Source organism: Monodelphis domestica, chromosome 1, assembly GCF_027887165.1.
Source record: "Monodelphis domestica isolate mMonDom1 chromosome 1, mMonDom1.pri, whole genome shotgun sequence".
Taxonomy (NCBI): domain Eukaryota; kingdom Metazoa; phylum Chordata; class Mammalia; order Didelphimorphia; family Didelphidae; genus Monodelphis; species Monodelphis domestica.
This window is the reverse complement of record NC_077227.1, coordinates 165010245-165036935: the sequence shown is the minus strand read 5'-3', so window position 1 is coordinate 165036935 and position 26691 is coordinate 165010245. Positions and strand designations below refer to the sequence as shown.

At 35.8% G+C, this 26691-nt stretch overlaps 1 protein-coding gene across 1 annotated transcript in view; it reads right to left on the bottom strand.

Annotated features, from left to right (window-relative positions):
* Window positions 1–26691, bottom strand: part of THSD4 (thrombospondin type 1 domain containing 4) — a 995684-nt gene that overhangs the window by 185110 nt on the left and 783883 nt on the right. The window contains exon 8 of the mRNA XM_007479653.3: window positions 20239–20443. Within this exon, the coding sequence (XP_007479715.2) occupies window positions 20239–20443 (205 nt within the window). The remainder of the gene's footprint in view (window positions 1–20238; window positions 20444–26691) is intronic.

Sequence of the window (26691 nt, the reverse complement as noted above, 5' to 3'; positions counted from 1 at the left end):
TTAAAAGCAGGTAGTTAAGTGCTTTTGATGCCAAAAATGATCTGAAGTCCACCAAAATTACAGAACTGGAGTCATATATAATACTAAAAAGGCTTCCAAAACTCAGAAAAGATTTAGGATGAATTGTAGATTTTTAAAAATAAAATTAAAATGCAAAAATAGGTTAGAATTAAGCAGTGATTTCTAAAAGTTGAAGTTGAATATGAAAGGTATCTCATAGTTCTTGGAGTTTTGTAATTTCCTTAAATCATACTCTAAATTATGTATCTCTTTGTCAAAGAATGATATTTAGACATTAATGAATATTTCTGCTTGTCATATTTTGTTGAGGGTATTTTTATGAAAAAAGCAAAATTGATATATGACTATATCAATTTGTATATTCTCTATCATGTCTGATCTCAGAATCTAAGTTAGATTGGGCCTGGTAACTATTTAAATTGGAGAAGCAGAAATGAGTACAGAAATTCAAGGGCTACTTGATTCTTTGATTCACTTATATACATCTGGGTCAGATGTAGATGGCCCATAAAGCCATAGACAGGCACCATCCCCTTAATTGCAGGTACAGTGCCTACAAGGAAAGAAGGTGAAATACTTTCTTTATAAACACATCTCTAAAGCAGTGACATGCATCAAAGGCATGACAGGTTAATGGGTTAACATGAATGGGTTAAATTTAATTGAGTAACTCAACCTGAGTCTCTTAGATAAAGATTCTATTGTACCCATTGTAAGCTTCACTGGTTTGGTAGGTTCTTTGCCCCTTCTCTTTGGCTACTGATGACTTTAATTATCATATTTTGGGCAAAAAGTAACTTTTAAACCTTTGTCTTTGCCTGAAGTTCTGAGGTAGGCAGCCTTTGAATATATTTCTAGTCTTCTTATTATAGCTTCTGTCTGCAACTTGTTAGTTCATAGCAAGGCTGGTTATTGGAGTATTGGGGTCACTGGAACTGATAAATGTGCAACTTATTATGATAAAGTCAGCCTATCTTTGAGGAAAACAGGTAAGCACACACATATGCAAAACAAGAGTGGCAAAGTTACATACTCTCCAAAGTATCTTTTTTAGTTTTAATTTTTTTTAATTTGAATGCATTTAATTTATTTGTTTCTTATATTAAAATACTCAGTTAACTCCCTCTCTCCCTCCCTCCCCCCATTTGAGAAGGCATTAAGATATTTGTGTATATAAATCTATGGCTTACTTATTTCTAATCATCAGTTCTTTCTCTGGAAGTGGACATACACAACACATGTTGCTGTATATAATATTCTCTAGGTTCTGCTTGTTTCACTCTTCATAATTCCATGTTGGTATTTCCATGATTTTCCAAAATTAACCTGCTCAAGTTTGTACCCCCAAAAGATAATTAAAAATGGTTGTACAAAAATATTCATAGCTGCACTCTTTGTGGTAGCAAAAAATTGGAAAATGAGGGGGTGTCCCTTGATTGTGGAATGGCTAAACAAATTGTGGTGCATGATGGTGATGGAATACTAATGTGCTATAAGGAATGATGAACTGCTTGATTTCTATATGAACTAGAAAGACCTCCATGAACTGATGCAAAGTGAAATGAGCAGAAAAAGGAGAACATTGTACACAGTAACTGAAACATTGTGGAATGATCAAATGTAATTGACTTTGCTACTAGTAGATCCAGTATAATCCCAAGGGATTTCTGAGAAAGAATGGTATCCACATCCATAGAAAGAATTGTGGGAGTAGAAACCCAGAAGAAAAATATGTGATTTATCACTTGTTTATATGGGTATATGATTTAGGGTTCTGGCTTTAAAAGATTACTTTATTACAAAAACGAATAATATGGAAATAGGTATAAAGTGTGTGGAAAGGAAAACTGAATCAAGCTTTGGCCTTTCTGCCACTGAGGTGGAACAGACAGCAACTGGAATGTTAGAGTAAAGATTGATGGACAGGGATGACAGTCTGGGGGGGAGGGGTGTCTGGGAGAGTGACAGTTGCTCTGGAGGTTACTCTCTTTCCTGACCCTTGGACTAGAAGGAGTGCTCTCTCCCTGTCTCTGGATAGAATTACCTCTATTCCTGGATTTTTCCCAACTGTGTGTTCTATCTGGATTCCTGTGGATTGTGTCATTGAACAAAGGGATTTAAGGGGAGCAGCTTGAACTTAAGGCCAGTCTTTAGGGATGCTACCCTTAAGAGACAGGCCCAACCGGCTCTGAAGGTCAGAATGTTTTCTTCCTCCTGCTGTCTACTGATAAAGACTTTAAACTTAAGAAAACTAGCATAGATTAGCATAGACAGGAATAAAAGAAAACCTCCACAAGACTACGAGGCCTGGCATCAGCTCAAAAACTGAGAGATACTCAAACTCAATCAGTGGTAAAGTAAAGGGCAATCCCTATTTCCCCCTACCCTAATACCTTCCCAGTCTAAACTTGTTATTAAATTCATCTTTAGTTTAAACCACAGTCAGATAAGAGGATTATCATTTCAGCGGAACATAGAAGGATGTAAGAGAGGAATTTGTAAGAGAGAAGTCTTTGGCAGAAATCAGCTGCAAAAAGGAAGCACTAGGAAGGTGCAAGAGGAAAAAACTCAAGATTCCAGTGAGAGAACAGAAGTTGAGAGAACTAAAAAAAAAACAAAAAACTGCCAACTCACTTCTCTCTTCCAGCTGAGAGCCTGAGAAGAAGATATTCTAAGCTGGGGTCTCTCTGGAAATCAACTGTTTCTCATTGAACCACTGTATATCTCTCACTCAGATTAAGACAGTGCGGACTGGGACTTTAAAGAAAGCTGTTGACAAATAAATCCTCTCTCTCTTTCCAAAGATTTATTCCCCATGTCTCTCCTTGACCTTTTCTTGGACTCCTGAATTCAAAACTAGTTAGCTGAGGAATGGGGATCAACTGGTAGCTGGCAGAAAGAGGGGTCAAGTCTTTCACCAGCCTTGGACCCCAAGACTTTGGTGGGCTGATTTGCCAGAGGGGACAAGTATTAGGGCATCCTGTTCACGCTCATTCCTAATTGATACCTTTCCCACTCCTCCCTTGTTAAACCCAAATAAATTTATCAGTTAATCTCAAGCTAGGTCTGGGTCAGTTACTAGTAGCAATAAAGGGGACTGAAGGTTTGGGGAAATCATACCTCTTCCCCCCAAAAAGAGGGTTAGCTTCTGGATTCCAGTTATCTAAACTGCTTAATCCAAGGAACAACATCTCTCCTTGGTGGGGGGTATAAACACAGACTTTTGAAGAGAAGTGGCAGTTGGTGTACTGGAAGGTCTCAGAGACAGGAAGGTCCATCTTGTTTCTCAACAATATTTAAGACCAAGAAAGGAAGTTGTATGCCATTTCACCAAAGCTCTTTCCTCTTCTTAACTTCCATCCCCCAAAACCATTCTCTGAGGAGACATATTCTGTCCCTTAGGGAGACAAAACTGGGTTACCTTCCCTTAGGGGAAGAGAGGGGAAGATCAAACCCTCCCCTCTCCTCATTCTCTCAACTGTGTGTGTCTCTCTCTCCCTCCATTTCCTCTGTGTGTACATGTGTTCCCTTTCTGGTCATACATTACAGGGAGCAGAACCTAAGGACAGCCATTCAACCATAAATGGTCTTTATTGGACCCCTGCCAGGTGACCTTGGTGTAAATCTTGAAATTTCTCAGACTTGTGAATGTTAAAAATTTCTACATTGGGGAATTCTCCATTGGAACAATTGCCTACTGGGAACATTCCCCATTTTGACAGTGAGAACTCTACTTGGATCAGAAATGGGAGGACCTCTACTCCACTGTACTTAAGACTGCTTTAGGGGAGAAAACTCCTTGCTAAACAATGAAAGTACTTAAACCCATACTTATAATTAGGCAAAAAGTTCTTTAAGCCATGCCTATTTTTAGAAATAATACAAAGGGGTGCTAAGTACCTATTAAAGGTCAGGCAACTTGTAAACTTGCCAGGAGCAAAGAGGTGAAAACTTATGCAGTGTTTTTTTCTGATTCAAACTTACTAAAGGGATTAGTCGACCCAGTAGTGAATTCAGAAAGGGCTGTCCCTTGGAAAACGTCTACTGTGATTGGTAGATGGAAGAACTTAGGGGAGGTGACATAGGAGAAAACCCCTATATAAGAAAAAGCAGAATCTCTTATAAAAATCCTTTTGAAGAAGCTCTTGAGAGAGGCTCTGGAGAAGGGAAGCTCTTGGAGGACAATCTCTAAGGAGGTCTCACTGGAGCTCCTCTGAGGGGACTCTGTCCCTCTGGAGGCTCTGGAGAGAGGCCCTTTGAAACAGTCTCTGACTGGAAGGCTCTTTGAGGAGGACTCTGGCTGGAACTCATCTCTGAGGAGACTCTGTCACTAGAATCCTTGCTTAGACAGACCTTGTGGTGAGTGATAAAAGACTGCCTGATCTCTCTCTCTTAAAGACTCAGGTCTAGGCCAACATACTTATTTCCTTTTTCTCTCTTTCTCTCTTTTCTTTAATTCCTCATTGTATTATTAATTAAATTCTCTATAAGACCCAGTTGACTTGGGCATATTCATGATTGGGAATATATTCCCTGGCGACCACCTTATATTTGATTAAAAAACCAAGACACTGTAGTGAAACATATTTTCTGCGGTCAAATTAATCACCCACTCTTATATCTACAACAATTTATATCTTCAGCCACTTTAACTGCCACAGTTTATGGCAGACAACTATTTAAATGTAACATTGGTGGGGGGGGGAGGCTTGTCCCTCAGGGGGGTCAGTGCTTACCTGCCCTGGGGTAACTTCAACATCAATCAATAGAGAAGATATTCCCTCAGGCTATCATAGTTGGCCCATTTCTCAGGAGCCCCATTTTTCAGACAGTCTCTGAGGAGGGAGCATCTCTCTCCTTTTACCTCACAAGCATCCAAATTCCCTTTACCCCTTCAACTGCTCTATTCCCTGGTACAAAACCTTCCTTATCCCCTGTACCTCTTCAATCCTCTACAATTCATTTAACTATTACAAGTGATAATACATGTATAACCCAGTGGAATTGCTAGTCAGCTCTGGGAGGGGGAAGGAAAGAGGCAACAGAGAGAACATGAATCATAACCAAGGAAAAATACTTAAAAAATAAATAAATGAATAACAAAGTAAAAAAAAAATTAACATGCTCACCTTTCTTATCGTGAAGTAGTATTCTATCACAATCATATGCCACAAATTCCACAGTAGACAGATATCCATTCAATTTCCAATTCTTTGTTATCATAAAGAGAGTTGCTATATTTTGGAACATATAGATTCTTTTTAACTTCAAAAATGGTTTTCTTCCTTGACTTCATAAGTACCTGATTTATTTTTTTCTTTTGTTCCTACTGATTTGATGAATATGGTATGGATGTTTAAGGGGGTGAGGAATAAGGGGGAAGCCCAAATCTGTAATTTTCTTGAAGGTAGAGGTTGTTTCATTTTTTTAATCTTTGATTCTCTAGAATATAACCCACACTCGGCACTTAGAATGAACTTTTAAAAGTTTGTCAAATTGACATGAATTGAAGTAGAGAACTCCTAGTGTGAAAATAACTCAGGGGATGTTAAATAGCACAGTGGATAGAGTAACAAGTCTGGAGTGGGGAGGATCTGAGTTCAAATCAGACTGTAGATATTTCCTAACTGTGTGACTCTGGGCAAGTTCATTTAATTCCAAAAGCCTAATCCTTGGCCCTCTGTTTTGGAGTTGATACTCTCTGTATACTATACTCAATGTATCAACTCTAAGACAGAAGCTAAGGATTAAAAAAAAATATAATGCCTGTCCTGTAATTTATAGTTTTAGAATGTTTCCTGAAGACATTGAGAAGTTACATACCTTGTTCACTAAAGTCAGGATGGGGCAATTGTATGACTTGTACTCACATCTTTCATGTGAATCATGAGAATCCAGCACTATACACTTTAACAGTGTTTCTCAAAGGATTTTCTGGGGGTACACTAGTCAAGGTGCTTTATGAACTATATGGAATTCTTGACCTAAATTAGATCTACTATCACCTGTGCACATGTGAATCACCAGGCTCACTGATGATTTCCCAACTGCATGCACAGATTGATAGCTCTGAGCAAAAAGAATATTTTGTCTATTATTTCATTATACCATGTTGAATCTCCAGGGATAATTTGACTCCATTAGCACTGATAACTAAAATAAGCACATTTTTTGTTTAGCTTTCAAAAATCTCCCTTTCTTCTAATCAAAATAAATTAGTGTTCTAAAAGAGATTAAGTCTACACCTCACAAAAATAAAATGTACCTTGACCTGAGGTATGAAGAAAGACCAATAGCTACATCAAGGAGCAAGAATGAACATTTTATAGGGGACAAAAATGATTAAACCAACCTCTCCTGACTACTGGTTTAAATTGTGTTTGATTTAAATCCAATCCATGCTGTCAAATACAATTGCTGTAATGTTACTAAACCTGCCTAAGAGAAAAGACAGCCAGCAATGCTATTGGAAGGTCATTGTGTTTTGATTCAACTTCATTTCTGAGAAGGTAAATTTAAATGGGAAGAAAAATGTGCTAATATTGCAATTGCTTTTCAGATAAATTTTCATTATAGCAAGGGCTATTTTACCTATGGATGTAAACAGCTAACCAATTTTCTAGCAAAATTACTGTGAAAATATTGCATTTTCACCAATATTTCTAGCTGGCTCAAACCATGCTGCCAGTCCCAGGTCCATAGATTTAAAAGAAAAAGGGATTTTAAAGGTCATCCAATCTACTACATCTTATTTTACATATGTGGAAATTGAGGCCTAAACAAACAGATTGCTGTGTTTGGGGGGGGGTATGATTTTTAATTTTTTGTTTGATTATTAATTTTTATCTAATTAGGTAATTTATAACATTGTTCCATGGTTACATGATTCATGTTCTTTCCCTCCTTCTCTCCATCCCTCCTCCTATGGCCAATGAGCAATTCAACTTAGGTTTTACTAGTATGATTGATCAAGACCTATTTCTATATCATTAATATTTGCAATAGAGTGATCATTTAGAGTTTACATCCCAATCATATTCCCATTGAACCATGCGATCAAGGAAATGTCTTCTGTGTTTCTACTCCAACAGTTCATTCTCTGGATGTGGATAGTGTTCTTTCTCATAAGTCCCTCAGAATTGTCTTAGATTATTTCATTGTTGCTAATAGAAAGGTCCATTGCATTAGATTGTGCAACACTGTATCCATCTCTGTGTACAATGTTCTCCTCATTCTGCTCCTTTCACTCTGCATCAATCAGTTCCTGGAGGTCATTCTAGTTCACATGGAATTCTGCCAGTTCTTTATTCCTTTTAGCACAATAGTATTCCATCACCAACAGATACCACAATTTGTTTAGCCATTCCCCAGTCAAAGGACATCCCCTCATTTTCCAATTTTTTGCCACCACAAAAAGCATGGGTAAAAATGTTTTTGAACAAGTGTTTTTCCTTATTATCTCTTTGGGGAACAAACCCAGCACTGGTATTGCTGAATCAAAGGGCAAGCAGTCATTTAAAGCTCTTTGGGCATAATTCCAAATTGCCTTGTAGAATGGTTAGATCAATTTACAACTCCACCAGCAATGCATTAGTTTCCCAATTTTGTGATATCCCCACCAACATTTATTACTTTCCTTGGCTGTCATATTAGCCAATCTGCTAGGTGTGGGGTGGTATCTGAAAGTTGTTTTGATGTGCATTTCTCTAATTAGAAGAGATTTAGAACACTTTTTCATGTGCTTATTGACTGTTTTTATTTCCTTATCTGAAAATTGCCTAATCATGTCCCTTGCCCATTTGTCAACTGGCAAATGGCTTGATTTTTTTGTACAATTTATTTAGTTCCTTATAAATTTGGTATATTAGACCTTTGTCAGAGGTTTTTGTTATGAAGATTTTCCCCCCAATTTGTTGCTTCCCTTCTAATTTTTGTTGTATTGGTTTTATTTGTACAAACCCTTTTTAATTTAATGAATCAAAATTATTCATTTTACATTTTGTAATATTTTCTATTTCTTGTTTGGTCTTAAGGTCTGACAGACATACAATGCTATGTTCACCTACTTTACTTATGGTTTCCTTCTTTATATTTAAATCATTCACCCATTCGTAAATTATCTTGGTGTAGGGTGAGAGATGTTGATCTATTACCTATTCTCTCCCATACTGTTTTCCAATGTCCCCAACAATTTTTGTCAAACAGTGGGTTCTTGTCCCCAAAGCTGGGATCTTTGGGTTTATCATATACTATCTTGATGAGGGCATTTACCTCAAGTCTATTCCATTGATCCTCCCTTTTGTCTTTTAGACAGTTACCATATTATTTTGATGACCACTGCTTTATAGTACAGTTTAAGATCTGATAGTGCTAGGTCACCATCTTTCACATTTGTTTTCATTATTTCCCTTGATTTTCTTGATCTTTTGTTCTTCCAAATGAACTTTGTTATAATTTGTTCTAATTTAATAAAAAAATGTTTCTTGATAGTTTGATGGTTATGGCACTGAATAAGTAAATTAATTTGGATAGCATTGTCATTTTTATTATGTTAGTTCATCCTATCCATGAACAATTAATGTTTTTTACAATTATTTAGATATAGTCTTGATTGTGTAGAAAGTGTTTTGTAGTTTTGTTCATATAAATCTGTGTTTGTCTTGGTAAATAGATGCCTAAAAATTTTATATTGTCTCATGTGATTTTAAATGGAATTTCTCTTTCTAACTCTTGCTCCTGAGTTGTGTTGGAAATATATAGAAATGCTCATGATTTATGTGGGGTTTTTTGGTATCCTGCAACATTGCTAAAGTTGTTGACTATTTCCACTAGCTTTTTAGTTGATACCCTAAGATTCTTTAAGTAGATCATTCTGTCATCTGCAGTGTGATAGTTTAGTCTCCTCATTGCCTATCTTAATACCTTCAATTTCTTTTTCTTCTTTAATTGCCACTGCTAGTGTTTCTAGTAAAATGTTAAATAATAGAGGTGAAAATTGGCATCCTTGCTTCACTCATGTTCTTTTTGGGAAAGGCTTCTAATTTATACTCATTGCAGATGATACTTGCTGATGGTTTTAAATTTATACTGTTTATTATTTTAAGAAAAGGCCCTTCTGTTCCTATATTTTCTGGTGTTTTCTATATGAATGAGTATTAAATTTTGTCAAAGGCTTTTTCTGCATCTACTGAGATAATCATGTGATTCTTTTTGGTTTGGTTGTTGATATGGTCAATTATGTGGATGGTTTTCATAATATTAAACCATTCTTGCATTCTTGGGAGAAATCCCACCTGATTATAGTGAATGATTCTCATGATCACTTGCTGGACTTTTTGCTAGTATTTTATTTAAGAGTTTTGCATCTATGTTCATTAAGAAGATTGGTCTGTAGTTTTCTTTCTCTGTTTTTGGTCTGCCTGGCTTTGGAATCAGTACCATATTTCTATCATAAAAGGAATTTGGTGAAACTCCTTTGCTTATTTTATCAAATAGTTTGTATAATATTGAGATTAGTTGTTCTTTAAATGTTTGATAAAATTCACTTATGAATCAAGCTGGCGCTGGGGTTTTTTTCTTAGGGAGTTCTTTGATAGAATGTTCAATTTCTCTTTTGATATGGGATCATTTAAGTTTTCTATTTCCTTTTTGTTAATCTAGGCAATTTATATTTTTGTAAATATCCATTCATTTCACCCAGATTGACATATTTATTGCCATATAATTAGGCAAACTAGTTCTTAATAAGTACCTTAATTTCCTCTTCATTAGAGGTAAGGGTTCCCTTTTTATCTTGGATTATTTAATTTAATTTTCTTCTTTCCTCTTTTTATTTAGATTAACAAGTAGTATGTCTATTTTGTTTTTTTTCAAAGTACCAGCTCCTAGTCTTATTTATTAATTCAATAGTTCTTTTAGTTTTAATTTTATTTTCTGCTTTGATTTTTATGATTTCTAATTTAGATTTTATCTGTAGATTTTTAATTTGTTCTCTTTATAGTTTGTTTAATGTGCATGCCTAGTTTATTGACCTCTTCCCTCTCTGATTTGTTGATATATGCAGGTATCTAGATTTTCCTGAGTACTGGTTTGGCTGCATTCCATAGGTTCTGATATTATGTCTCCTCATTGTCATTCTCTTCAATGAAATTATTAATTGTTTCTATGATTTTTTTCTTTAACCAACCAATTTTGGAGAATAAAATTATTTAACTTCCAATTAATTTTTGATTTGCCTCTCCATTTACCCTTAATAATACTTATTTTTATTATATTATGATCTGAAAAGGTTGAATTTATTATTTCTGTTTTTTTGCTTTTGTTTGCCATGTTTTTATGCCCTGTGGATGTACCATGTGCTGCTGAGAAGGTATATTCCTTTTTGTCCCTATTTATATTTCTCCATACATTTATTAACACTATTTTTAAGGATTTCATTCTCTTATCTTTTTCATATTTATTTTTTGTTTTGATTTATTTAGATCTGATAAAGGGAGGTTCAGGTCCCCCACTACTATAGTTTTACTAACTATTTCCTCCTTAAGATCCAATAGTTTCTCCTTTAAAAATCTGGATGCTATACCATTTGGTGCATACATGTTGAGTACTGCTATTTCTTTGTTGTCTATACTGCCTTTCATCAGAATGTAATTATCTTCCCTATCTTTTTAAATCAGATCTAGATTTACTTTGGCTTTGTCAGAGAGCATGTTTGCAACCCCATCCTTCATTTTCTCATTTGATTTACAATAAATTTTGCTCCAGCCTCTAACCTATACCCTATGTGTGTCTGACTGCATCATGTGTGTTTCTTGTAGATAACCTATGGTAGGATTTTGGATACTAATCCACTCTGCTATCCACTTCTGTTTTATTGGTGAGTTCATCCCATTTACATTCAGAGTTATGATTGTCACTTCTATATTCCCCATCATTTTGTTTTCCTCTTTTAATCCTACCCTTTCTTCTTTCACTATTTCCTTCTACACCAGTATTAAGCTTTTAATCAGTCCACCTATTCCTCACTTTTATTTAACTTTCCTTCCTGCCCCTCTCTTCTTATTCCCCTCTTATTTTTCTTTAACATCTATTAAATTCCCCTATGCTTCCCTTTTCCTTCCTTTTGATACCTATCCCCTTCTCCCCCCCCCTTAATTTTCCCCTCTCAATTTCCCTGTAGGTTAAGAAAGAATTCTATACCCCAGAGGATTTAGCTACTCTTCCCTCTCAGAATTGATTTCACTGAGAGTAAGGTTTAAGTATTACCTATTACCACTATCTTCCTCTCCTTCTTATAATAGTATTCTTCCCCTCCACCTCCCATATGGTATAACTTGTCCTATTTTTCTTCTTCCTTCAAGTTTCTCTTGGTGTCATCTTCTATCCCCCTCCTCCTTTTTTTTTACATATCAGTTTAAACCACTTAGTACCCCAACCTCTGCCTTTGAATAATTCTTTTTTCTACTATGATAGTGAAAACAGTTTTTGAGAGTTACAAATATCCTTTTTCCATATAAGGACATACACAATTTTACCTTACTGAAGCCCTTAAAAAGAATTTTTGCCCCTCTTTCTTATTTACCTTTTCATTTTTTCTTGAATTTTGGATTTAGACATCAAATTTTCCATTTAGCTCTTGTCTTTTTATTTTTTGAAAACTTGGAAATCCTCTATTTTGTTAAATGCCTATACTTTCCCCTGGAAGTACATAGTCAGTTTTGATGGGTAGGTGATCTTTGGTTGAATATCCAATTCTCTTGCCTTTCTGAATATCATATTCCAAGCCTTGTGGTCCTTTAGTGTGGAGGCTATCAGATCCTGTGTAATCCTGATTGGTACTACTTGATATCTCAATTGTCTCTTTCTGGCTTCTTGCAATATTTTTTATTAGCTCAGGAGCTCTTGAATTTGGCAATTACATTCCGGGGGAAGGGAGGGCTTCTTTTGAGGGTTTAATGTAGAGGGTGATCTATGAACTCTTTAAATGTCTACTTTGTTCTCTTCTTCAAGAATATCAGGCCAGTTTTCTTGTATAATTTCTTATAGTATGATGTTGCTATGATGTCAAAGCCTCTTATTTTTTTCCAGGTTTTCTGATAGACCAGTGATTCTCAAATTGTCTTTCCTAGATCTGTTCTCCAGGTCTGACATCTTCTTAATGAGATATTTTATGTTTACTTCTATTTTGTCATTATTTTGACTTTGCTTTATTAATTATTGTTGTCTTGTGAGATCATTAGCTTCTACTTGCCCAATTCTGATCTTTAAAGACTGTTTTTTCAGTTATGATCTCATGATTTTCCTTTTCAGTTAGGTCTATATTGTTTTCATAGCTTCCAGAAGGTCAGTTCTGATCTCCAATTTGCTTATCATTTTGTGTGATTTCTGTTGTAGGCAGTCCCTGTATGCCCTATCTTTGTGCCCAAGCTCCACATTCCTCAGCCCCCTGGGTCCCAGAGTCTTGCTTCCCTCAGGGATAAGTCTGTGGTGTCTTCAGCCAGCATCCCATCCCCACTCCGGAGAACCTACAAATGACCTGTGCTAGCTCCAACTCTGACACTGTGGATGGAGTAAGGGAGGGGTGATCAGCTCACACTTTAGTAGGTGTAATTTTACCCCTTTATAGAGTGAAAATGTCTAAATCCTCCCTGCCTTCAAGGTTGCTCCCTATAGTAGAGCCCCTCTACTCATCTGATTTTGATTTTTGTCCTTTTGATGTGCTTTATATCAGTTGGTTGTGAGGATAAGAAGACCTTTGCTTTTACTTTATGGCCATCCTAGCCTGGAGTCTGATTTTTCATTTAAAAAAAGTAATGAGTACTGATTTGCTTTCCCTCTACCATCCCTCCCCCAATTGGGAAAAACAAAAATTATAAAGATAAACAAAACCTTGAAATAAATATGCATAATAAAACAAAATAAATTTGTACAATCCTCATTCCCCCTTGATTTATGATAAATTTGTGCAAATTTTGTAATAATTTCAGTTGTTTGTGGATCATCAGATTATGAACTGGCTTTTAGAGATTATCTAGTCTAGACCCCTCATCACTGTATTTAGAAAAGATCATAGATTTAGAGGTAGAATGGAAATTAGATATAAATTTGTGGAAAGCGAGACCTAGGGAAGGAAATTAACTTGTTCAAGGTCACATAATAATCAATGCAACTTAGCCATTCAAACCTAGTTCTCTGATTCAATGTCCAGATTTTTCTACTGTACCTTTTCAAACTAAGTCACTTTCTCTAGAGTAAAAATATAATATCGGTTCACTTTAAGAGCCAAGGTGATAACTGAGTAATCTTATAGTCCATTAGAAGGAATAGGAAAATGGTTCATTTACACAGTCATTTAATATCCAGGCAAATAATACTATATCTTAATCATTTGTAAATTAGCTCTATAGACACAAGGCTTATTCTCATGTATTCCCAGGAGACCTAAGAAGCTGTGAATGGACTTTCTAAGATGCCTAAAATTTAATGAAGATTTTTTTATTGGGATTAGGAACAGAGAGTCCTGATCATCTTTCATAATGTAAATGGCCAAAGTATCTAATTTCTTTCCTAAGCATAGTAATATGTGTGAGGATCATGAAATCTATAGGACTTTACAGTATTAAATGTAGGTCTCTTGAGATTTAAAACAGGCAGTAGAATTAAGTGTTCCCTTCACTGACATTTCAAGATTCAGGAAAAAGTAGTCCTATTTAGACATAAATAGGAAAAAAACCAAAACAATAATTTAAAGTTGGGTGGGAAATTTTGTTTCATTTGGGATATACATATAATGAAAGTTACTCCAGATGTATAACTCATATTAATAATTCTGGCTTGAAATAATAACCCTGGAACTTGATAAAAGGTCAGACCAAATCTTCTTCATCAGGGAAATGTTACCAAAAAATAAAAACCAAAAAGTACCCAAAGGTACAAAGAAGTTGTATGGTTTGGTGAAATTTTGCATACAGTTACACTCCAAACAATTCCCCTCCAATTATTCTATTTTTAAAACCCTTACCGTTTGTCTTCATATCAATTAAAACATAAACAAATGCTTACTCTCTATTTCAGAATCAATACTAAGTGTTGGTGCCAACAAATAAGGGCTAGGCAATTGAGGTTAAGTGACTTATCTAAGGTCACATAGTTAGGATGTGTGTAAGGTCAAATTTGAACCCAAGTCCTCCTGGTACAAGGCCTGGTGCCTTATTCATTGTACTACTTAGCTGCCCTCCTCTCCTTCCATTTATTTTCTACTTCAGGAGATGGGATGTCTATAAATATTTGCTCACTTAAAATCACATATTTTGGGAAGGGTTGTTAGAAGAAGAGATTTTTAAAAAATGGAAAAAAATTTAAAAATTAGTCAAACTAAGAAAAATAGATTAAAGAACATATTGGTGTATCCAAGATAAGTTGAACCCACCATTTTAGTTTGACTGTTTTTCCTCAGGTGTACATGTGATGGTTTCCAACATGTTGGCATAAGAAAATGAGATCTTCTTTGGTTCAATTGTGTATATAATATGAGTTATAGATTTTTGAATTAAAAGAGACTTGGAGGTTATCTAGTGCAACCACCTCATATTATGGATGAAGGAAACTGAAGCATAGAGCTATTAAGGGACTGACCCAAGGTCAGTAAGTTTCAAAGGTAGGATGTGAACCTCTATCTTTCTTTTTCCTAGTTTAATGTTTTTCTGCCTCTCACAGAACATGGCTTGGGATTAAATCTAGATGAGCCCTACCTGTGTTAATGACATTGCAGTTCCCAAAGTCATCACTCTGTCTTCTCCTCAATCATGATACAATCAACTCAACTTCAGCCTTGTGGATTGATCCAATCATTTTCAATACCAATTAGGAACTATGTGGAAAGGACTATAAAACTGCATACTCTTTGATCCAGCAGTACAATATTAGGTCTGTATCCCAGAGATAAAAAAAAAAAACAGAAGGGAAAAGGACACACACACACACACACACACACACACACACACACACACACACACGCACACACGCACACACATCTCAACTCTTTTTGTGGTAGCAAAAATGGAAATTAAGGGGATGTCTATCAGTTGGTGAATGGCTGAATAGGTTAAAGTACCTGATTGTAATGTAATACTATTGTGCCCTTAGAAATGACTAACAAGACAATTTCAGAAAGACCTGGAAAGTTTTGTATGAACTGATGCAGAGTGAAGTAAGCAAAACTAGGAGGACATCATGCACAGACACATCAATACTGTATAATCCTCAATAGTGAATTGCTTAATTACCATCAACAATGCAATGATCAAAGACAATTTCATGGGACTCATGATGAAAAATGCTATCCACTGTCATAGAATGAATTGATGAAATCTGGATGTAGAACAAAGCATAATATTTTTCACTTTGTTTCTTTCATGAGTATTTCTTATATGTATAATATGTCTTATATGTGGGGTATGCATTGCATGATAGCATATACATAACTTTATTATATTACTTGTTTCCTCAAGAAGGGGGAAGAGAGAGAGGGGGGGAAGAATTAAAGTCTTTGGAGAAAAAAAAGATTATGTTCATTGTGCTGGAAGCAATTATGACATATTAAAAATGCTGGATTCTCCACAGTTATCAAAGTAATCTAGAATCAAGAGTATGGTCTTGTATGCCCAACATATACCATTTTTGACTTGTTAAACAAAGCAGGTCTGTAAAGAGGGAAATAATAATAAGGACTAGATCAGAAGATTCCCCAGTATAGGTGATGAGAAATAAGTAACTTTTGTTGAATGAGGAACAGCTATCTTCATGGAACAGAAGAGTAGCCAAGGCAGATGTACTCTAGGATTATCATCTCTGTTTTGACTTTCTTTGTTTCTCCAGGATTTAAGACCATAACATAGTAGGTTGCCAGTAGATACTAGCTGAGATTGCTACTAGGCACAAGTGCTCTACCAATCAGAAGGTAGGAATACAAAATTATTGATTATGACTCAGCACACCCCCAAATTGCAATTCCTTTTAAGAGATCAAAGAAACAGGGAAAGAAATCATATCTAGAAAAATAGTTTAACATTTTGTTATAACAAAGACCAGGAGACAAACTAGATGTTCACTAATTATGAGATGGTTGAAAAATTATGGCACATAAAAGTAATTAAAGTATTATTTTGCAATGAGAAATGTCAAAGAAGACAGTTCAGAAAAACTTAGACAAACTTATTTGGACTAAGGTTGAGTAAAATGAGGCAAATTCAACTGATTATAGCACTGTAATGGAAGATAAATACAACGGACTCAAGAATAATCATCAAACAATTGCTGATTGCTTATGCATTGATACTTCTCATCTCTTGGTAGCAATAGGTGTTATGACAGAGAAGTGTGAAAGTATGCTTACACTGGGGCTTGATGAACCTTCTTCTTAGTGGGGAGCAAGGCCTCCAGATTTGATTCCCTCACACTCATCCAGAAACAAGTTCATAAAACCTCCCTGTTTTAGGACTAGGCTTTAATTGGCCAGTTCCCTTTTCCTTTACGAGAGTAATAATAAGTTATTTCTCTGAAAGAGAGCATCACTGAATAGAGCAGAAGGAATTTCAGAAGGGGCCAGAGGAGAGCTGCCATGTTAATATACTTTGTAAAGAATACAGATGTACATAATGAAGAATCTCAGTTTTAGATGTAGGCCTATTTTTTTGTTCTTTGTGGAGGAAAATTTCCATATTTTCTTGGTAATAATAAACATTTTAAAAATAAAAAAATAAAAAAAATTTAAAAAATGTTTAAAAGACATGTGAAAGATCGAATTGCTTTGTCAGATCTGGGAAGTGGGAGGGAAAGAAGAGAGGGAGATAATATGGATCATGTGACCTTGGAAAACTTGTAAGGCAAATTGTTATTAAAATAAAACTATTTTTTAAATAAATAAAAGACCTATTAAAATTGTATTAAGCATTTACTATGTACCTATCATAGTAATAAGAGTTGTAAATAAAAATTAAAAAAATAAAGAAAGCCCTTGCCCTCAAGGAACATATAATCTAATGGATAAAGATAATATACAACAGTAAGCTAAAAATTATGGGAAGGGGAAGAAGACATCATGGGATATCTTGTCATGAGTTCATAGAATTAAAAATCAAACAGATTTTCTGATGGAAAATGAAGAGTTAACTGGAAGATTCTGAGCCTTCTATAATGGAAGACTATGGAAAAATTTATTACTCCTTCCTCCCATCAGAGGACAGAAGTAACTGAGGGTTTTGAAAATGTAATGAGTATTAAAAGCCAAGTGAATCTGCATGATGATGAACATTTTCTAGGACATGTATGATGTTTGTGGAGTTTGAATCAAATAGAACCATTAATAGAAAGTAAAGAATACTCTGCAATTCCCTTCTTCCTCCCATCTCTGGTTCATCTCTTGCTCTAACAATCATAAAAACAAAACCACCATTGTATTTTTTTAAAAGCAAATGCCAATTTACTGCTCTACTGTTCTATTCATCATTCCTCTGGTTTCCTAGAATAAAACCTTTCCTTGACCACTATTCCCCTATATATTTTGTTTTCTCTTATTAGGATATGTTTCTTGAGACAGGGGCTATCTTTCTTTTACATTTTTATATCCAGCACTTCACATAAAGTTTGGCACATGAAGGCTTTTCCATCCAGTCACTCTTTCCTTCATTTATTTGTTCAGTCAATTCTTCTTATTAATAGCCAATGCTCTTTCTATTATGTTTTGCCTGAAGTACATACTTTGAAATAATATAGAATACACTGGGATGGAAATACAACATTAACTAATTAATGAGAGAAATGTTATATTTTTTAAACTCTTACCCTCTATTTTAGAATTGATACTAAGGGCTAGGCATTTGAGGTCAAGTGACTGGTCCAAGTTCACATAGTTAGGAAGTATGTGAGCCCAAATTTGAATCCAACACCTCCTTTTTCCAGATCTGCTCTCTATACACTGAGCTTCCTAGCTATTCCTAGATCTCACAGTTTTATTAACAAAAACTAGGACATATCCCTGGATTGCCTTAGACCCTAGGATAGTGATGGCAAACCTACGGCACAGGTGCCAAAGATGGAACCGTGAAGATTGGATTTAGCTACATCCTGATTGTAACAATGAAGATACTTAGCTCTTCCTTTATTGTGAATATTAAATTATAATCCCCTGATTGTAATAATGAAGGTACTTAGCTCTTCCTTTATTGGGAAGATTGAATTGTAATCCACAATCTATTTTTAGATTTTAATTCCTAAAAGGTGATAACTCAGTATTTTAAGTAGATCTACCATTTTTAACTACAAAAAGGTGTTAAGTAACTACAAAAGGTGAACTAACAAAAAAAAAAGGTGTTAAGTAACTCAGAAAGGTATAATTTAACCAAAGAAGGTGTGAACTAAAGAGTGGACAGTCCTGGAGAAAAGCATCTGTTGTGATTGGTAGATGTAAAATTTAGGGGAGGTGACACAAGGGAAAAAGATCTTTAAAAAGAGGACCAGAGGCCAGAAGAAGATATTCCATTTGAGGAGATTGAAGAGCTCTCTGACTCAGAGGAGAAAGACTGGAAGACAGACACTTGAGTAGCAACCGGAAGACAGACACCCAGACTTCTTTCCATTTAGATGGTCACTGTTGGTGAGTGAAAGCCTGACTTAATGACTGTACCTTTCTTGGAGGTGTGAAACTCCAAGAAAGGCCCATCATCTTGAGACTCTTTTCCCTGATTAGTGCCTTAGTTTTTCTACCTGGCTGAGAGGAAGCTGGAGTTTCCTTTTTCTCTCTCATTCCTTCATATCTTCCCTCTATTGTAAATAAAACTACCATAAATTCATTTTATTTTAGTAATTCATTTTGGGATTTAGAAATTAAATCCCTGGTGACCACCAATTTGATATATTCAAGTCCAACCATAAATACAACACACAGAACACTCTCTATGGGTATGTACACCACCCCCTACCAGACTCCCAGAGTTTGTTACTAGGAAGGCAGAGGGATTCAGGTGTAGCTGCTCTCTTCCCCCTTTCCACTGTGCCTGATGACAATTTTTTACATCCCCACCCCTCTACCCAGTAGTCCCATGGGAATTCACAGGAAGTAAAGTGAGCAGTTCACAGGCAGCAGAGTGGGAGAGAAACAGAGCATTCAGGCCACTCCTCTCTCCCTCTCTATACTTGATGAGGACATTCCTAACTTCACCTACCCCTCTACCCAGCAGCCCAGTGGAAGCACTTTCTCTCTTCGCTGTGAAGGGGAAGGGGAAGGTAGGGCATTCCCAGCACTCTGTGGTGGGGAGGGGAATAGCACTTTGTTGGGGGGGTGGGGTCAGCATTCCATCTCTAAAATGTTCACCATCACTGCCCTAGGATGAGAGGATGAGTAAATGAGACAGAAGCAGTTACCAATAAGGGTGAAAACCATAATGAGTTTATTGTAAGGATCATCATTAGTTTTAGGACATTACTTGAGAGTTGTTGCCTTTCATATTTTATGTTTATAATTATGTATAAATCCCCATGCATAATTAATCAGCATAAATACTTTCCATTATGGGATTGGTTTGCTTTGTTTGCATTCAAATTCTTTAGTACTTGTGCCCTGAAGTATTAGGTAAGAACCTCATCTGTAGGTAATTTTGTGAGCACAGCCTCTTAGCATCTGAGGTATTTCCCAAACCTGCTGTACAGTGGTTTGGTTGACTTCTACCCAAAGACTTGATGTCACAGGCAGCCAAAGTAGAAATAGAAAGGGGGGAAAAATCAATCCATCTTTCAGATTCCAAGGAAATGAAGGGAAATATCATTAGCTGTTCTCCCCCAAACCCGAGGTTTCTTAGTTATTCAGCCTCCCTTACTCAGAGTGGGGAAATGATTTATGCAGATATTCATTTCCTTAACTATGTCTCTCAAAACAAAGGAAGGGTGGTTTAAATTGTAGATGTTTTAAAATATGCTTGCTGTGTGAGGTGGATTCTTTTTTCCCCACATGTATAATTCTAAGGGGAAGATTTTGCTTGGAGATGACTAAGTGGCAGCTCCTGAGTTACTGCTTGATGCCTAGAGAGACAAAAGTATCCATCTGAATTTAAGACAGACGAGTGTGCTCTGATGTCTCCTTTGAATATATCTCTAGTGCTTCTGGGATAAATACACCATCAGGCAATAGATCAAGTCTCCTGGGGGAAAAAGGAATAAACTTACCCAAATAATTGTTGCTTTTGTACATCTCAGTGATGTTAATTTTTGTGGCCCCTTGTGGGATTTCAACAACGCGATGATAGCCCAAGCTGGTGAGGGTGTGCTTAAACACTCCTGACACAATTTGGCAGCCTGTGTTGTCTCCTCCACAGATACCGCATTTATCTACAACCTTGTCAGAGCCTAGGTAGTCATCACAGCCAATAGTCTGCAAAAAGAAGGGAAAGAAAGATGTTTATAATTCTCATATAAACTTTCCCATAATATTAAAACCATTCAATGAGGGAGAGAGAAGGGAAGGAGTAGAGATTGTGTTGCTTGAAGGACAAAATGAATTGAAAAGTTCTCAATGGCAGCTAAATTTCCTGCCCTTTTATCTCCCTCACCCTCACATTCAGCATCCCTAGTGGCAATCAATCTTTCTCACACTTCTTTTTATTCCCCCTCATCATTATTGTACAGCCAGTTGTTCTGACTCTCCATGACCTCCAGTTGGGGTTTTCTTGGCAGAGATACTGAGGTGGTTTGCCATTTCCTTTTCCAGTTCATTTTAGAAATGAGGAAACTAAGGCAATCTGGGTTGAGTAATTTGCCCAGGATCATACAACTAGTGTCTGAGGCTGGATTTGAACTCAGATCTTTATAACTCCAGGGTCATTCTATTCCTTCCATAGGTCCTTCTTGGACTAGATATGAGGATTGGGAAAGAGTAGGGATTTGGATAACTTAGAAATCCCTATAAAATCAATCCCCTTGGAACTAACATTTAATATATGAACATGATTTTTTTTTACTTAAGTAGTTTGTATTAAAGAGAGCACAATCACAAGGCATTCACGGAGGTCAGATTTGCTGGGCCAAGAATTAAAGCCAATAACATAGGGAGGCTTCAATTTCTCTGGCAAGTGTGGGTCTGCAGAGTTGATCTTTATATGTCTTCACTGGCCCATACCAAAGACTACAGGTCACTTTTCTAGATTCAAGAAAGTAAAGAAAAACATAGAAACAAAGTGACCAAAGAGGCTACCTAGACCAACTTGTATTTTACAAATGAGAATGGAGAGGAAATGACTTGCCCATGGTCATACAAAAAATAAATGGAAAAGTGAGGATAAGAATCAAAACTAGCAATTTATGTATCCCAGGTAAATGGCATGAATCCTAAGGAGAAGGAAAAGTTTGGGCCAAGAAGGAAGTCTTTTAAAGTTTGTGAGTGGTAACTCAATAGTCAGATTCTAAAGCTTTCTATTTTAACTACTTAGTATTGATAAGTAAGTGATAAGCTTAGTTCCTAGGTTTCAGAGGGATCTGGGATATTGTCAGAACCTTCAAAAATTTTATTCTCTAAAAGAAAGCCCTAATGATTTCACTACAGTTATTGCCCAGATCAGGATTAGAACCCAAGTATCCTAATTCCAAATCTAATGGTGTTTCTAGATGCCTTGAAGTTCTTGAATAATCTATAGCTTAAAGTCAGTTTCGGAATAATAAAGAGTTGTTTGTCCTAAATAATTGAGTCTGTACTGACATGTAATTAGCACTTAAGAAGAATCATGAAACTTCTGCATCTCCTTCCTAATGGAATTTTGAACTACTCTTTCTGGCAGAGATAATTTTTTCTTTTCTCTCTTCTTCACATACTTCTTGCTTTGTATATAATTTTGAGGCTAAAAATAGCCCCACACCAAAAAGATCGAATTCTGGAATTAGAACCCAGTAACCTTTGTCCAAATCAATTATTTCTCAGTGCTTGGCCCATATCATATAATGCACTTTCTCCATGTACTTTTCAAAGTCTGAGAACATTTTCAAATAAAATCTCAGTAGCAACATAGTCAGCAAACTAACCTGAGTTTTTTAATTCCATTAAATAATATAGAGTCTTTCCTTTAAAGTTTCAGCAGGCCACAATTAAAGTTGCATCATACAGAAAGACATTCTGTATTTATTCCATGCTTAATGTTTAATTTACCTTATTTTTTATGCACATCACAGAGCTATCTTATTACTACCACATTGGTGAACATATGTTTATCTGATAGTGATAACCAAGATGGCTTTCCTAATGATCTCTTTGTTAAACATTATTTTTGACAGAAATAGAAACATCATCATTCCATACCAATCATTTCATCCCACATCCTATTTTTCGTAAGTAACACATTTACGTGTGTATTTTCCCTTCTCTCAAATTTCTTTTCTGCTACATGCATATTTTGAGAAGATAAGCAATGACATTTTCAACTTCATCCTTTTTATCTCTTTCTTTTTGAGCACTTTAAGGTTTGTTCAGCACCTTTTCATAGATTATTTAATTTCAAACTCACAACAGCTCTACAAAGTAAGTACTACAATCATTATTGTCCCCATTTTACAGTAGAGGAAATTAAGGCTGGAAGAGGTTCAATGACATATCCAAGTTCTTGCCAGACACAAGATTGGAAACCAGGTCTTCCTGACCCCAAATCCAATACTATCCACTTTTCTATGCTGTCTTAGAATTTAAAAAAATGAAGAAATCTAACAATGATGGAACAAGGTAGAAATAGAACCAAGGTGATTCCTGCTTGATGCTGAATGAGGCATACTCAGTACAAGTATAATTCTCTGTAATGCTTCATAGGATCTGAAAAAATTCAGAAGAAATTTTAAAATTCAGGTTATTCCATCTCATCCACAAGGAACTACATTAAAAAGATAATCACTGATAATTTATGAGCTGATGATATGAAACAAAAAAGCCTGGATTTCAATGTATAAAGACCAAGTTGATGAATGTGCTAAATAATTGTTCACAATGTCAATGAGAGGGCATGTTCTACCATCACTGTTTTGTAGTGGGATGGGAGGTATAATGAATTGGGAATCAGTGACTGTGGTTTGAATGCCAGTTCTGTTGTTTCCTAACACTGTGACCTCAGGAAGGTCACTAACTGCTCATGACTTCAATTTCTGTATCTCTAAAAGGAGAGAGTTGGATTCAAAGATCTTTAAGGTGCCTTCCAGTTTCAAATTTATGGTCCTTTGCTTTCTTGAGAAGAAGAATAAACCAGATTTAGAACCTACTTAACAGTATACAAAACACTTTCTTCTCAATAACCCTGTAGATAGAGTACCTATTATCACTTCATTTTCTAGAATAGGAAATTTAGAGGTTCAGAGAGTCAACCTTATGGTCAACCCAGCCAGTAGGTAGCAAGCATGGGATTTAAAAGAATATGAAGTTTGGGAAGGAGGCTAGAAATCACCTAGTCTGCTACTCTTAAAGTACCCTTCTTTTAAAGGCATGAACATAGGAATTCACAGGGTAAAAGCACCACATTTAAATTCATACACCTTTACTAATTGCCAGACCAAGGATTTCAACCAAGATCTTTGGACTCTAAAGAAACATTCTTCCCAAATTACTATGTCGACTTTTAATGCATGTAGAATCAGAGGATCACATAGCTAGAGTTGAAAGAGACCTGAGAGGTCATCAATAATCCTTCATTTTCTATATGAGACAGGGAGACTGAAAGAGGCAAAATAATATGTCCACAGCCAAAAAAAGGTGGCCAGTGTTCATTATACCTACTTTTACATAGTCTTTCTGATGAGATATTTCATATTTTCTTCTATTTTCCATTCTTTTGACTTCATTTTATTATTTCTTGTAGCTTGTGGAGTGTCTAGTTTCTACTGACCTAATTCTAATTTTTCAGGTATTATTTTCTTCAATATTCTTTTGTACCTCTTTTACCAAGCTGTTAAATGTCTTCTTATCTCATTTCATTTCTTTACCTAGTTTTTTCTTTACCATTTTTATTTGATTTCAAAAATAGATTTTTAGTTCTTCTAAGAATCATCATTGGACTTGGGTTAAATGACATTTTTCTCTGAGGCTCTGTTTGTCATGTTTATCATTGTCTTCTGAGTTTGTGTCTCAGTCTTCTCTCCTCTATAGTAGCTTTTTATGGTCAAGTTATTTTTTGTTGTTTGCACATTTTCAACATTATTTTAGGATTTTGAATTTCATGTTCATGTTGGACTCTATTCCTGGCACTGGGGGTTGGTTGGAGCTCAGAGTTGCTTTGCTGATGTTAATGTGTTGTCTTCAAACTAAATCAAACTTAGTGACACAATGGATAGAGACCTGGACTTGGAATTGAGAAACCCTGAGTTCAAATCTGCCTAAGGCACTAGGTACCAAGTACTTATTAGATGTTTGACACAGAGAAAGTCCCTTAACATCTGTTTGCTTTTGTTTTCTCAACTACAAAATAATAGCATCTACTATACAAGGTTGTTGTGAGGGTGGAATGAGAAAATATTTGTAAAAAACTTAACAGAGTTCCTGGCACATAATAGGCAGTTGGTAAATGTTTGTTTTCTTCCTTTCTCCCTTCTTTCCCAACGTCATGATCAGTCAGAGAAAGGACATGTATGCCTCTCTCCCATATTATTTGTAGATAGTCTATTGCTGTCAAATAGTACCTGTTTATCCTATGCCTGAGAAGCAGCATGGCCTATTAGATAGAGTGATATAGCCTTGATATATTCAGCAAAATTAATATTTGATAAGGGAAGCAGCGAGGGGTAGTATTAAGAGCACTGGACTGGGAAACAGAGACCTCAATTCTTATTTCAGTTCTGTGACTGAATAACTACAGAAAGACAGCTGAGAAAAAACAACCTCATGGAGCTGTGATGGCAAATGGAAACTGAGCTTGTATTCCATGTTTCTGTTCACAATTTCAAAGGGGGAAAAAAGGCTGGATCTGAAAATAAACTTAAGTCATGTCTAACCAAATGATGGAGGACCAAGTTGGGAATAGACTCTAGATTACCTGCTAGTGTTTTTAGGTTTCAGCAGCTAGACAATGAAACATTTGACTACACTAGCCTGTTCTTAGGATCACCTCTTAATTTAATTTAGAATTGAGACATATGTATAGTATCTCAAAACATAGCCTGCTCTCCTCTTGTCCCCAAAATTCTCTTCTAAGTAATGAATCTTCCATCTCAGAGAGATTCTCAAAGTGTATAGAATTAAAGGAAAGCTAAGAGTTACAATGGAAAAAAGTAATCTTGCCTATACACCATGGAGTAATGGAAAGAATATTGGGTTTGGAGTGAAAATCTATAGGCTCTAATCTTGGCTCTGCTATTGACTATGACACTTTGAGTAAGTTATTTCAATTTTCTGAGACAGACGGAATACTTTCCCTTTCTACCTCAGTGGATGACTCTTAGAACCATATGGAATAATGTATGTGAAAGTCCTTTAGATACTGCAAAGTCTTCAACACACATATAAGCTATTATTATCATCATTACAGAAGATTCACAGGTAAATTCTCTTCCTTTGTTCTACTTTCATCATGACTCCATGACACTCAATTAAAACAATAAGAAAAATATATTTCACAAGTATCATCATTCCTCTGCAACTCCAGAGTCACTTCTGTACTGGCAATCAGCCAGCCATCTTTAGTATTCTTCCAATAATTTTTGCAACATACTTTGGGGAAAAAAAAAAAAACAACTTTACAAGTTGCAAGTTAACACTGGAGAAATTGAGCAAGAATTACACCCAATTGTGTGCCAAAATTAACTTCTATGGAATCTCTAGGGAGAAGTGAGAAGCAATCTGGATGAAATATACAGTGGTGAGCTTTGCAGGAACTCAGGGCTGTATATACAACAGGATGGGTCCAATGCCAGGCTTGGAGAGCGATGAATTTTCAAATAGAAAGCAGATGTCAATATTTCAGTGCTTAAACTAACACATGAGCCTCAGAATCTCCAGATTAGAGGAGTGATGGCCTAAACAGGTAAAGCAAATGACATCTGTTACCATCTGAGCATAGCAATGTGAAGAAAGTGCAATTTTAAAAAGATTTATTATTAAACTGTATATGTAACATGGATATGTAATATATCATAATGCCTATTAATACCTCCTAATATAATGTCCCAAATCTTTCCCTACCTTGTAATAAAGGAAACAATTAAACAAAACTGACTTACACAGTAACAACGCCCCAAGTCATATGCCTGCCTCTATAGATCTCCACTTCTCTACTGAGCAAAGTGCAATTTTGTCACATCTCTTTCAAAACCAAGACTGTTCTTCACAATTAATCTGAGGTTTGTTGTTGTTCAATTACTGAATCTTGTCCTACTCTTTGTGAATCCATTTGGGATTTTCTTGGCAAAGATAGTGAAGTGTATTTACCATCTCCTTCTCCAGATCATTTTACTGATGGGGAAACTTTAAGTGGCTTGCCCAGGGTCCACACAGTTAGTGTCTGAGGCCAAATTGGAACTCAGGTTAGAGTGCTATATACTCTATTCATTAAGCCATCTAGCTGATGTTAGCTGCTTTTATTTTTTTCAGTATTGTCTTTATTTATATTGTTATGCATGTCATTCTGGTTCTGCTTTCTTTATTCAGTATAAATGATATATGAA